Raw genomic sequence first — 14,507 nt, 5'->3', positions numbered from 1 at the left:
ATGTAGCAAGAGTGCAGCGGACGGGATGCGAACCGGCTTCCCATGGTTTAAAATGCAACAGATGGTAGTGTCCTTCACCACTGGACTATCGTGACACCACTGAACAGGTGAAAAATAAAAAACAATAAATATATATATATAAATAATAATAAAAAAAATATATATATATAATCTAAACTACGATAACTCTTTTTAGGACTACTTAAGATTAATTCTACATAAATATGCTGCGTCTTAAATAGGTGACGATTCAAATAGCTGGCTAATATGGTAAATTGGGGTATTTTAAGAGAGAAGCAGTTTTACAAACAGACCAGATACCCGCCCCGACGGAGCGCTCAAAAATGCGAGGGAACGCACCTAAGACGGGGTCACAATCTAGCTGTCTCCCTATTGGCTGGTGAAACACACTATTTTAAGCGCAGGGCGGGACCACGTTCAGTCTGAGCAGACACCTCAACCTGAGAGGACGTGCGTGTTCTGGGTGCGAGCACAAAAGTTTTGAGAGCGCAGAGTTGAGATCTGAGCGCGTAGACTTTAGATTTGAGCGAGCACAGGACATATTTGAGTGCGAGCGAAATGTTTGTGTCCAAGAAGAAGAAATGTGAGGACAAGCATGTGATTTTTAAGTGCACACACACATTTTGAAAGAAAGCAGCAGAAATCTGAGTGCGAGCGCAAAATGTGAGCATGAGGAGAACAAATCTGAGCACGAGAAAGACAAATTATGCTCTCAAACTGAAAATCTACGCTCTTGAATAAAGATAGGATAATTCTTCCATAGAAATTGACTTTTTCATCATATTCTAATGTATTCAGGTGCACCTGTAAATGACGAATCAATGATCAAAATTGTCGCAGATACATTTTCTGTCAATCAACTCAACATTTCACTTTTGCTTTATTGTTATTCTGTTTTTTTGTTGGACAGATAATGAGGTGAAACACAAAAAAGACCCAGAGACTGAAGTTACCATCATATCGTTCACTGAAGAGACTGAGGACAGACAGGAGGACAGACAGGAGGACAGACAGGAGGACAAAGGACCGCACAGAAACCTGCGCAGGTGCATGAAGAGGAGTCACAGGACTGCACACCTGAGGAGGAGGAGGAGAGCCGAGAAAACCAGGTCTGAGGCGAGTCCAGACAGGGACAGACTGAAGGATAGACAGCAGGACAATAATAATATCAACGCAGACAGTACAGTTATTGTCCCAGCTGCTGCAGACAGACAGACAGACCCTCGTGTCCCCGCTGCACCTCCTCCGGTCCGCTGCAGCTTCCGTCTCGCCGCTAAACCCCGCCGCGTCCACAGCCTAACCAGCCGGGGGAAACAGCCCACCGCCGCCCCCGACCCTCCCACACAGACAGAGGGACAGAGCGGGAGCGCCATGGAGGACGCCGTGTTGGTCTCAGAGAAGGACGTCTCCGTAAAGGTCTCACAGCCGGACACCGAGGCGGGAGCTGCAGCGGCGGACGACGTTGCAGCTGCAGACGACGTTGCAGCAGCAGCAGCGAGTGTTTCGTGGAGCCCAGAGGTCAGAGAGAAGCGCTACAGATGCTCCAGCTGTGGGAAGAAGTTTTACCAGATCGGCCACTTAAAGAAGCATCAGTTCAGCCACACGGAGGAGAAACCCTTCAGCTGCCAGGAATGTGGGAAGAACTACACCTCCGCTGAGAGCTTCAGAGCTCACCAGGTACGCACGCCTTCTTTCTTTCTTTCTTTCTTTCTTTAGAGCTCATCAGATACACGCCTTCTTTCTTTCTTTCTTTCTTCAGAGCTCATCAGGTACACACTTTCTTTCTTTCTTTCTTTCTTTCTTTCCTTCTTTCTTCAGAGCTCATCAGGTACACACTTTCTTTCTTTCTTGAGAGCTCATCAGATACACGCCTTCTTTCTTTCTTTCTTTCTTCAGAGCTCATCAGGTACACACTTTCTTTCTTTCTTTCTTGAGAGCTCATCAGATACACGCCTTCTTTCTTTCTTTCTTTCTTTCTTTCTTTCTTTCTTTCTTCAGAGCTCATCAGGTACACACTTTCTTTCTTTCTTTCTTTCTTGAGAGCTCATCAGATACATGCTTTCTTTCTTTCTTTCTTTCTTTAGAGCTCATCAGGTACACGCTTTCTTTCTTTCTTTCTTTCTTTCGAGCTCATCAGCTACACGCTTTCTTTCTTTCTTTCTTTCTTTCTTTCTTTAGAGCTCATCAGGTACACGCTTTCTTTCTTTCTTTCTTTCTTTCTTTCTTTCTTTCTTCAGAGCTCATTGGGTACATGCTTTCTTTTACGTGAAGTGCAGGGAGAGTGGATGGGTGACGGAATTTCTTACTTTTATGTTCTGTCAATATTTACAAGTTTAAGAAATCCACTATAAGGTTTTATTATTACATAAATACAAGAGCTTTGATAAAGATTTGTACTGAGCAAGACATATTACAGTTAAAATAACTGTAAAATAAACTAAAAACTGTAACAGTAACAAATGTAACAGTATATTTTAGCAACACAAATGCAACAAAATATCTTGGATCAAGAGAAAAAGAAAAATAAGACTCTTGGACCAATGAACGGATATATATTTGTGGACAGAGATGCAAAACGGCTGGTTGCAGCTAAAAATGTCCTCTTCAGCATCACGTATAATTATACAATTCCAGAGAGCTCTCTATGCACCCTGGAAATAGGTGAAGTTCTGTGAGTTAGTTACTATTTAAATAATCAAAACAAGCTCTGCAAAGTAATGAGCGCCAGTTTAAGTAATAGTGTAGTAGTTTAGTAGTGTATGCCAACATTTGCGTTTGTGAAATAAGCTCTGTTTTGATTTTAGCTGTCTTTAACACGTGTGTTCCTCTATAATGTGAGGCATTGTCATAATAGTGCAGTTCCAATTCGACCCTGACATGCAATTTTGAGGCTGATATCACTATTTGAGTTTAAACAATGTGAAAAAAATATTATTGACCAATGTTTTTCTCTTTTTCTCTTTCATAAACATGTTCACACAAGAATTGTAACGAGAAAGACATTCTGCGGTTGTAAAGATAAACTTGTCAGTGTTTTCTGGAGACACTTTTTCTAAATAAGCCCAATCTTAAACAGACCTGAACTGACATTTCTTATTAATTAACCAACATTTACACAGATTCCGTCAGATAATTTTTCTTTCTTCCTTCTCTGCTGCTCTCTGCATCGTTTATCTCAGGATGTCTGCCTGTGTTATTATTTCCTCTTTGCTCATTTATCCGCAGGAATAGAAATAAAGGAACAAGACTTGAAAACTAAATGGACTCAGAAAAACAAAAGCGTCACTGGTGTTTTTCAGGCAGTGGGTGAGAGGGTACGAGGAGTCTTTCCTTTTTACTCACTGCTCCCTCAATGGCTTTAAGATTAGTCATCCAGCCAGGTAGCAATTTACTCATCCTGCTGAAAAGTAACAAAAGCAGCAGTAAAAATACATCTTACTACTGATAATAATGGTGTTGGTAGATGAGTCACCGCGGGGAGCGTCCCTTCTCCTGCCCGCACTGTGAGAAGACCTACGGCCTGAAGCGGGACCTGAAGGAGCACCTGGTGCTGCACACCGGGGAGAGACCGTACGTCTGCGAGCACTGCGGGAAGGCCTTCGCTCGCCGGCCCTCACTCCGCATCCACCGCCTGCTTCACTGCAGCAGGATGATTTACACACAGCCGCCCAAGGTAAGCTCTTCAATCAGTGGGACCCTGATTGTTTATCAGTCACACTTTTCCACTGATGGAGAGAACACGCCAAGATTACATCCCTGATTACGAAGAAGTTTGGACGCTTTGCAAAACATAAATAAAAACAGAATTCAGAGTGTACAGTCATGAAAAAAATTATTAGACCACCCTTGTTTTCTTCAATTTCTTGTTCATTTTAATGCCTGGTACAACTAAAGGTACATTTGTTTGGACAAATATAATAATAACAACAAAAATAGCTCATAAGAGTTTAATTTAAGAGCTGATATCTAGACATTTTCCATGGTTTTCTTAATCATAACCCAAATCATTATTAAGAAAACCTTGGAAAATATCTAGATATCAGCTCTTAGATTAAACTCTTATGATCTAATTTTGTTGTTATCATTATATTTGCCCAAAAAACTCTACCTTTAGTTGTACCAGGCATTAAAATGAACAAGATATTTGAGAAAACAATGGTTTAATACGTTTTTTTCCATGACTGTATATTTCCGAGAGGTGTGAATCAGCGTATAGGCCCCACGATACTAGTGGTGTCAACAGTAATCGATTCGGCGATGCATCGCAATGCGGGGCATGCACGATTCAGCATCGATGCGGCAAAGTGCCATAATCGATTATGTTTATTTCCTGTCCTCCAGTGGAAAGTTGTGGGGGACAGGGTGGGAATTTCACGACGGCCACGACGGCCCACACTCTGGCCTTGATGCCCTGTGAAAAAATGTTCAATTTACGGCCAAGGTGGCCTTTGCGCCCCTGTTAAAGTTCCAGTAAACATAACGCTGACCCGACACACTCCCCTTCCTTCAGACATGCGCATCAACACATGGCTCATTTGAATATTCAAATGAGCCATGTGTTGATGCGCAGCACAGGTAAGCTAGCAGGACAAGCTGTTTTGATATGTTGTGAATGAAGTATGTGGTAGTATTTGACAGAACTTAACATTTACGTTTTTATAGAAAGTACTATTGATAGGTAATTACCATTGTATTTGCCTATTTAAAGTCGACTCGTTAACGTTACATTTTTGTGTCATGAAAACTAGCGATAGCTAGCTAGTTGGGATAGCGCTAACGTCTTCCCTACCTCAGGGACAAGGGCTCGACATTTAGCTGATGTAAATTTCACCTCAGCGGGTTCCTTTTTTATGGCAGGAGGAGGCATTTCTCTTTCCTTACTCTTAGATGAACTCAGGCAGGAGATTCATTTTGCCATCTTTTCAAAATATAGCCAATAAAATCTATTGTTATTAGGCCTATCTGACTGCTTGTATTGCCTCATGACTGACGAAAAATGTGCCTTGTTGTGTGCAGTATAATTGTGATGCATCGCAATGCATCGTAGAATGGAATTGAAGTAGCCCCCGTGGCCCTTTTAGAATTTCCCCAGAGGAAATTTTCTAGTTTTAATAATATAATACAGAATGATTATCTCATTGCAGTGGTTTGTTAACAGAGCCTGAAAGTCTATTTTATTTGTTTTGGTTGTAGTTTATTTATTTATGTTTTATTTATCTAGAATATTTTAATATTTCTTTTCCACATTTCAATTCCAATGTTTAATATTCTCAAGATTTAAAAATGAATTGCTGTGGAAAAGGATGTACTTATTATGCTCTAATATCGTTATAAAAGTAAAACAACATCGATACAACAATACTGTCTTTTACTGTGATAGTTTCTGGGAAAATATATCATCCTAAAAATGTGGTATGGTGACAGGCCTACATTTACATACAATTTTGCTATTTGGTATTTATTATTATTAATATATTTTTTGTTTTCCTGAGAGTACTCTGCATTTTACAGATATTGCACATTAGATAAAATATATTTTAGCATGTTAAATAAGTTGTTGCATGTAGTAATAGAATGAACGTCAAGGAATAAATATAAATAAATATGTGCAGGGATATACACAGTATAGTAAGAGTGACAGTGGTGCGATAATAACAGCAGAGTCAACAAGTTTATGTTACTAATACATGATAATAGTGTTTGCCTTTATTAATATAGAGATTTGATATATAATATAATGCAAAAAATTTTAACATATTAACCAAATCATACATTAACCGGCCACTACATTAGGTACACCTTGCTATTACCAGCTTGGACCCGTTTTAACTGCCTTAATTCTTCATGTCATAGATTCAACTAGCTGCTGGAAACATTCCTCAGAGATTTTGCTCCATATTGACATGGTATGACTTTACAATCAGCACTGCTCTCAGTAGACCACACAAACCACATTGAAACACATTGACATTGAACATTATTGCACTATAAACACTGTACAATATTTCTATAATTTAATTTATATGTGCAATATTCTCTGTGCAATGGTCCATATCCAACTGCTGACTGAAGTTTTTATTTTATTCTTGTTTTAATTGTTAATACTTTTTATATTTCTAGTTTATACTGCTGTTTAATATTAATTGTTTTTTTTTGCTATCCACTTTGCTGCTGTAACTCTTGAAATTTCCCTGCTGTGGGACTAATATAGGAAAGCTTAATCTTAATATAGAAAGACATAGAAATATAAAATAATTTAACAAATGGTGGGCTATGCTGGTTAGCACTCTTGCGACTCTTCTGTGTGAAGTTTGCATGTTCTCCCCGTGTCAGCATGGGTTCTCTCCGGGTTCTCCAGCTTCCTCCCACAGTCCAAAGACATGCAGCTTAGGTTTAATTGGTTTCCCGTAGGAGTGAATGAGAGCGTGAATGGTGTGATGAGTCAGCCCTGTGATAGTCTGGAGGCCTGGTTTGGATAATGGGTTCAGGATAATGAATGAATGAATTAATGAATAATATATGGTACAGTGCCGCAATAGTAGAGAGTATCAAATATAATACAGTCCAGTGGGTATCAGGCCATATGACATATAATAAGTATAGTATGATATAAAACAGAATAAGTGAACAGACTATGCTGCAATGTGGCAGCAACACACCGCTTCAAAATCCGCCTCATAAATGTTTCATGAGGACGGAAATGCATTCAGCTCACTCGTTAGAGCTCAAGGATACACAATGAGCTGCTGGGAGTAATACTGAATAAAATATATAACGTGTGTTTACAAGAAAACTCTGCAGGTTTCCTCAGAGTGCTCGTTCACTCGTGTGCGGTGACATTTTAAAAATGATTGCCGTTTTAATCAGAAGGACAGTGGACGACTTAATGAATTCATTTTTCACTCCTGGACAGTTTTTTTTTTCCTCCTGAAATATCTCTTTCTTTTTTTTATTGCAGCTGCTGCTTCACCTTCCCCTCAGCTATTTCAGACTCTTAAACACAGTTTCTTTGAAAAAGTTTTGTTTCTGCACTAATTCTAAATCTTTTCACGTCTGTAAATTTGCATGCAGGTCTTGTGCTTTTTCTCCCACAATAGCAGTTTGAGCTTAAAGTGTTTAGAAAGAGGAGAGTGTTTGATTTGTTTTGTGCCCCCTCAGGTGCAGTGTACAGTCTGCTCCAAGCTGCTGGCCAACTCCGGTTCACTGAGGAACCACATGAAGCTCCACACGGGGGAGAAACCTCACATCTGTCAGCACTGTGGGAAGAGCTTCAGCCAGAAAGGTAGCAGTCAGAGCCGATCCTGCAACTGCAGCGAGCTGCTTAACATGCAGCGGTGGTCAGGTGTTTGTGGGAGCAGCAGGTCGCTCAGACTTCACGATCAATTCATGCAGATTTAACGTTCGATGTGATGAATCAATCATTTCCCTGCTGAGCCAAACCGAAGAGAATCTGACTGTAGTCGGGCTGCAGCGAATCGCTCAACGCTTCATTTATCACGTCGACGTTCTAATTTCTTTATCTGTTTATTAACATTTGCAGTTTAAACATGTGTAAAGATCAATATTGAATAATTTTACATGATAAATCCCCTTTTCCCTTAATTTATTTAATTTCTTCTAATTATAATGATTGTGGCTTACATTTAATGAAGACCTAAAATTCAGTGTCTCAAAAAAAAATTTAAATTAAATTTTAAATTTTAAATTACAAAAGTCCAATTTTAAAAAGTATCTTTAATATGTTAATGTTGGCCTCTGAAAAGTATGTCCATCTATATGAATCAATACTTGGTTGGGGCTGTTTGACTTGAACTACTGGAAATGGACTTTTCCATCATATTCTAATTTATTGAGATGCACCTGTAAATGAATAATAATAATAATAATAATAATAATAATAATAAAAAATAAAAATAATCATCATCATCATCATCATAAACAAATAAAACATTATGATAGTTAAAATAAGTAATATATATAAAAGAGAAATAATACATATAAATGATAATACACAAAAGGGAAAGTATATACAATAATGATAATTAGTTAAATAAATAAATAAATAAAACAGGATGATAGTTATTATAATATTACATATAACAGAGAAAAATATATAATAATGATAATTAACATAATAAATAAATAAATAAAAATAATGCTAGTTATTAGCCCGACCGGTATGGGATTTTTGTGACGGATGCCGATACTGCTTTTAGATGGAAAATGAATCAATAGGTCAGCCGATATAATAACTTTGAGCTGGAATGAATATAGACCTTTTTATGTGGATTATATTGTATTATAATATTATTATAATTTATGTAATCATTCAAATTTGTTATAATAATATTTATTAAAATTATTATAATTTTGTATAATATTATAGTTTTATATTATAATATTATTATATATATTATTTAACATTATTATATATTACTATACAATTCTATAAATGATAACTGAGATAATAAAGAATAAATAGAAATAAAATAAATAGCTAAATTAACATAATTACTATTCAGATTCAGTCAATTGCTGACTAATAAAAAAAAAATTATAAAAAAAGAAGAATAAAAAAATTAAAAGTGATCACCAAATTTATAAATTACGCCAAGCAACATTTTCTGCATTATATATTGTGCAAAAAAGTTTTTCTGTCTAAAATCAGTTTCGGCATCAACGTCAAAAATCCTGAAAATGTATTATTATTATTATTATTATTATTATTATTATTATTATTATTATGAATGGAAAACTTTGAATCTAATTTATCAACAAAATAAAATTATTACTTTGAAATTTGCTTCATCCAGTGTTCAGATTTATGACCTGGAAATTATTTGAATTAATGAGTTCACACTTCATTTGCATATATGAACATAACATTTCAGACAACTTGCAAAGTGAAAAAAAATTGTTTTAATGTGAATTACAAACTGGGAAAGTTTCCTGGTGAAATCTATAAGTAAAAAAAGGTGTGTTCAGTTTCCTTGACAAAGACAAAACACTATTTTTCTGACTTTTTTTTCTCATGAATCTGCTACTTTTTTCTCATAGATTTGGCAATTTTTTTTCACATAAATCTGCAACTTTTTTCTTGCAAATTTGCTACTTTAACTCTCGTAAATCTGTGACTTTTTTTCTTGTAGATTTGCCACTTTAATCTCACAGATTTGCCACTTTTTTTCTCATAAATCCGCAACTTTTTTCTTGCAAATTTGCCACTTTTAATTTCGTAAATCTTTTTTCCCACAGATTTTTTTTCATATTTGGCCCTAATATGCCGTCGTACTTTAAGGCTTTATTTCACACTTTTTTAATTGATATTTCCCCCTGCACTTGAAGGCAGAAATGGCTCACAAGGTTTGTGTTTATTGGTATACATCTTACTCCAGTACCAGCAGGCAATCCTTATTGTGGAGCCCAGTACTAAAAGACAGGAGAAACAGCCTTCCATCATCTCTCCAGGTGTCTTGTTTACACTGTATTTCTTGTCAGTGAGCAGTTCAGAGGAGCTGGACAGCAGCAGGACGAGCTGAGGTGAACACAAACGTCTGAACGTGACAGCTTCAGCTCTAACGGAGCGCGGCTGGCTCCCTGAGCTCATCACGTCTTTACCCAACACATGAAATAGATATTGATCTTCTCGTCTGACCTTCAGAGGGAAAGTAAACAAATTTCCCCCAAATGTCAAAGCGTCCCTTTAATGCTGAAAGACAGAAAGCAGAAATTTAGTTAACTTGGCTTGATTATTTCCACCAGGAGACCCTCACACAGTTGTTTCTGCAACACTGAGAGGTTCCATCTCCTGCTGGGATCAATTCCTACGATTTATGTTTTCATTTGTCAAGGTGACAACTGAGAGAACGTAGTCTTCACACATTATTGGACAAATGTATATTCACTCTGTCTGTCTCCCAGGGAACCTCGAGTCCCACCTGAGGATTCATAACGGGGAGAAGCCGTATCCGTGCTCTGAGTGTGACCACAGCTTCTCCCAGAAGCCAGACCTGCGCCGCCACATGTTCTCCCACACCGGGGGAGGATTCCTCTGCAGCTACTGCGGGAAGTCTCTGCGGGACCCGCACAGCCTGAAGTCACATGAGAGGCTGCACACAGGGGAGAGGCCCCATCGCTGCCCTGTCTGCGGGAAAGGTTTGAACATTAGAGGAGAATTTAGAAGTCAAATAAGAAGTGTGTGGCTGGGGACGACTCCTCTAAACTCTTCTTCACCCTCCGGGATGTCAGATCCCCTCCGCTCCTTATCAGAGAGATTGTAGCAGCGTGCCACAGTATAAAAAAAAAACTCAGAAAGTTTTAAAGTTCTACACACAGTGACTCAAATTCCCTCTGAGGATTTAAAGCTATGATCGCCAAAACTCCATTTATAACTCCATTTATAGTAGAAAGAAACCGTAAAAACAGGCATTATCGTCAGAGTTTGAGCTTCCCGACAGTCCTTGAACAGATCATAGGTTACAAGAGTTTCTGTTATACAAAGTGACAAAAATAAAGCTGAAAATGTTGATATTTGTGTCAGAATCTCTTTATTCTACATATGTCATTTAGAAAAAGGTGTTTGCACTAACCCGATCCTGTTAAATAAATTAAATTCTGCTCCTCAGAGACACAGTCCCTCATTTATCAAACGAGCGTACGACAGAAAGTGAGCGTAAATTGGGTGCACGGTCATTTCTATGCAAGGCTCGGAATTTATCAATATGGACGTGAGCGGACGGTACGATCAGATCTCCGTCTGCTCTCAGCTCGTGTACGCAAATTTGAGTCAGCGTGAAGTCCACACGTCTGAGTCTAAGAATTGATCTGAGACTATAGTATCAATGACTGGAGCTGATCAAACTCTGTGGTGTTTTGTTTTTAATGGTGACAAACCAAAGCATGTATAGGCTACATAATTTATAATTTAAAATAAAAAATACACCCTGCTACCGTGAAATTCTTTAAACAGAATACTAGCTAAAGCTATTAAATGTTTAACATTTTCCGGCTCGGACACCGGAGCGTCAGCGTCTCCTTCACCAGCGGTGCTGCCCGAATAGAAACATTTCCAATCACAGTTCTCAGAATGTTTATGAACAATAATGTAATAAAGAAAAACTTAAATGGCAGTAAAACTGTTAAAAGATTATAAAACCGTTCTTTAGTTCCTTTTTTTCTCATATTTAATTTGAAATTAAGTTGTTTACGTTCTGAAACATTCCTTTCAACAGAATAGTGTTTTATGTATTGTTGATGTTTGTGGTTTATGTATTTGATTTCTATTGTTTTCTTTCAGGCTACACGTTGGCCACCAAGCTGCGGAGACACATCAAGTCAGCCCACATGATGGAGAAGCCGTACAGCTGCCACTGCGGCGCCTCCTACACAGTGAGACAGAGTCTGCTGAGGCACCAGGCTCAGCACCGGACGGGGGGAGGAGCAACGGAGGAGGAGAAGGCGGGGGAGACAGAGGGAGGACACGGAGATGCGACGAGGAGCGGCTGCAAGACGAAGGTCAGGCAGGAGTTGGCCTCTACAGGCTACAGCCACCCGAAGCCCATCAGAGGCAGACCCAAGAAGAACTCGGAGAGAGACGGAGAGGAGGAGGGAGGTCAGGTGAGGCAGAAACGGGGACAAGGGACAACCGAGGAGAAGGAGGCGAGGAAAGTGACCTCCAGAGGAGACGAGGAGGCTTCAGGTAACATCCAACACGTCGTCTACGTCCACACGGACAGCATGTCGGCGCCGAGCTCTACGCCTCTGCTGCTCGCCTCCGAGAGCTCGCTGCCTGCAGGGCCGGGCCAGGAGCTGGTTGAGGTGGTGATCTCAGAGGGAGCGGAGCAGTGCATTGTGGTCCACGGGCAGCAGACTGTGGGGGAGCTGCTGATCCTGCAGGAGGAGGGCGGCGGACTCTGCTCCGTGGCACAGACAGTCGAGATAAACACAGTTTAACCTGAAAAACTGACTCCCGTGGCTCCAACAGTACAGAAGTTTTCCATCATTAATTCATTATCATTAGCGCATTTTAATTAAGTTTATGTTGTTTTTTATTGGACCCTCCTTCATTTCTTCAGTTTATTATTCTCTGTAAACCCCAGATCGCTTTTAAAACGACCTCCACAGAACAAAATTCTAACTCATTTGACGTTATTAACTGCAGGAGGGGAGAACAACAACAGCAGCTGGGAAAAAAGTTAAAGTCCAGCCTCACTTAGATGCCGACACGTTTAGTTCTTGTGTATAAATTGTTCCCGGAACCTTTTCAGTGATTCTTATTGTTGTGGTTGTTGAACATCGACGCTCTCTTTGATTCTGAGTGGCTGACATCTTCTGTTAATGCTGGAGAAAAAAGCAAACACTGAGAGCTGTCAGAGTCCATCTGAAGTCACACTGGAAATATCTTGACATGATTTTATCCTCTGAGGTGCAACAAAACAAAATAAACGGCAGAAAACAAACAGAAATGCAGCAAAACTGTAGGTTTGTCTTTATGGATCTAAATGTTTTACTTTATTGTACCTACTAGAGATGTTCCTACAGGACTAATTTTCCTAATTTTTAAATGGAAGTTTAAACTTTGACAAGTCAACAGTCTTTAATAGAGAAAAAACAAAAACAACTGTCAAAATTGAGGACAATTTGATTTATAAGGTAAAAAATGGTGGTTTAAATGGGACATAAATGTCTGTATTTTAGCTACACAGTTTATTATAGAAAGTGTTCTGAACATTGAAACTTCACAAGAGCTTAACCCATAAGAACCCAGACCCAGTAATCCTTAAAGGAAAATTATGGGGGATATATCACAGACCAAGTGGACCACATAGAACACATTTATGATGTTTTTGTTTTGTTTTTGTTTTTAAATCTACCCCTAAATGTCAAAGATCTGTGATGTGACATTGGGCGTTTATGGTATGATATTTCTTATTTTAAAATGAAAAAATAGACACATTTTGTACTGTGCACAAACACAAATTTGCCTTTTTCTTTGCATTTCCACAACATTTATCAAAATTGTGACATTAATAGTGCTGTTTAACAATAAATTATTTTCAGATTTTTAAAAACAAATAACAATTGGCCTTTTTCTTTGCATCTCCATAACATATATCAAAATTGTGACTTTAATTTTTTCAGGAATTATGGTTAGAACAAGCTAAATGCAATACAGGACACTCTATTAACGGATTAGAATTGTTAAATGGGTTTAAACTTAGCCTAGTAACAAAAAATACGCTTTTTGAAATCACTTCTTGTCACAGTCACATGACCACCACACCAGAGTTTTGAATATACGTCGCTTAGGGATTTAATGAGCACAAAGCGGAATATGGGAGATTCTAGAAGACTTAAAGTGTTTGTTACACAGGTGTCACCATGGGTTCTTATGGGTTAAAGTCCAGTTCACACAGATTAAAATGAACTATTAAAAGTAAGCTCACAGCCCCAAAATTTGAACTAGTTCACGCTCATTGCTATGTTTTTTTTTTTTTAACTCTTCAACTCAGTGTGACTGCAGACATTCTGACTTGTTCTTTCAGACCCGACAGGTTCACTTTGGACAAAAATGTAAGATTCAGTGACCCTGTTAACTGGTGACTTTCTGAGTGTTAAACTGACTAATTGACTCGTCTATACATTTTTTTTTAAAAACACTCAGAATTGAGGATAATTTCATCTATATGGTTAAAAATTTTGATCTTAATTGTACATTTTTCGCTTCAGTCTTTAAGTGTCAATGTTTTAGCTACACAGTTTATTTTAAAAAGTGTCCTGAATGTTTTCACAAGAGCTTAGAGTTCAGTTCACACAGATTAAAATGAACTATTCAAAGTTCATGATTAGAATTTAAAAGTTTCAAAGTTCAAATCTTTTTTTTTTTAATGTGCTGTTTAACAGTCATTGCTCATGTGGATGCAGACATTATGACTTGTTTTTTCAGACCCAGTGGGTAAAATCTGCATAAAATTGTAAGATAGAGTGACCCTGTTAACTGGTGACTTTAAGGTGAAATCACACAATGTTTGGTGTTGATAATAAACACATATGAGTATGTATTTCAAATTGATGACAGTAAAATTGAAGGCTTTTATAAGGATACTGGTATGTTCTGTTTATGTTTTCAGTCACGGTGCATTCAGCTGAGTCACCATTTAACATGGTTACTCGCTAAACAATTACACTGGTCATCATTTAAAGAAGGGGAACAAACTTCAACACAACACCGGCATGTCAATCACAGTGTGAGCATAATTAACTGTTCAAAGGTTCATTACGATTACATTCATTAGTTGCAAAATGATGCGAAAATCGAGCACGTTCATGCACAACACTGCTTATAATCTAATGCTTTCCAGTCAGTCAGGGGAATTTCCCAGTTGAAATTTTCATCTCCCGACCTCAAAGTGTTCCAGGTGCCAAACATAAACAAAAAAACATAACTGACTGTGAATCACTATTGAATTATCAGCATAGAAATGAAA

At 38.2% G+C, this 14,507-nt stretch overlaps 1 protein-coding gene across 1 annotated transcript in view; it reads left to right on the top strand.

The window, feature by feature from the left end:
• znf408 (zinc finger protein 408) overlaps positions 1–13,076 on the top strand; it is a 35,889-nt gene extending 22,813 nt beyond the window's left edge. The window contains exons 5-9 of the mRNA XM_059349429.1: positions 932–1,698; positions 3,485–3,694; positions 7,180–7,303; positions 9,943–10,176; positions 11,318–13,076. Coding sequence (XP_059205412.1) covers positions 932–1,698; positions 3,485–3,694; positions 7,180–7,303; positions 9,943–10,176; positions 11,318–11,973 — 1,991 coding nt within the window. The 3' untranslated portion in view covers positions 11,974–13,076. The remainder of the gene's footprint in view (positions 1–931; positions 1,699–3,484; positions 3,695–7,179; positions 7,304–9,942; positions 10,177–11,317) is intronic.
• Positions 13,077–14,507: the final 1,431 nt, after the last annotated feature.

This window comes from Centropristis striata, chromosome 2 (genome assembly GCF_030273125.1).
Source record: "Centropristis striata isolate RG_2023a ecotype Rhode Island chromosome 2, C.striata_1.0, whole genome shotgun sequence".
Taxonomy (NCBI): Eukaryota; Metazoa; Chordata; class Actinopteri; order Perciformes; family Serranidae; genus Centropristis; species Centropristis striata.
This window is presented reverse-complemented; position numbering and strand designations above follow the sequence as displayed.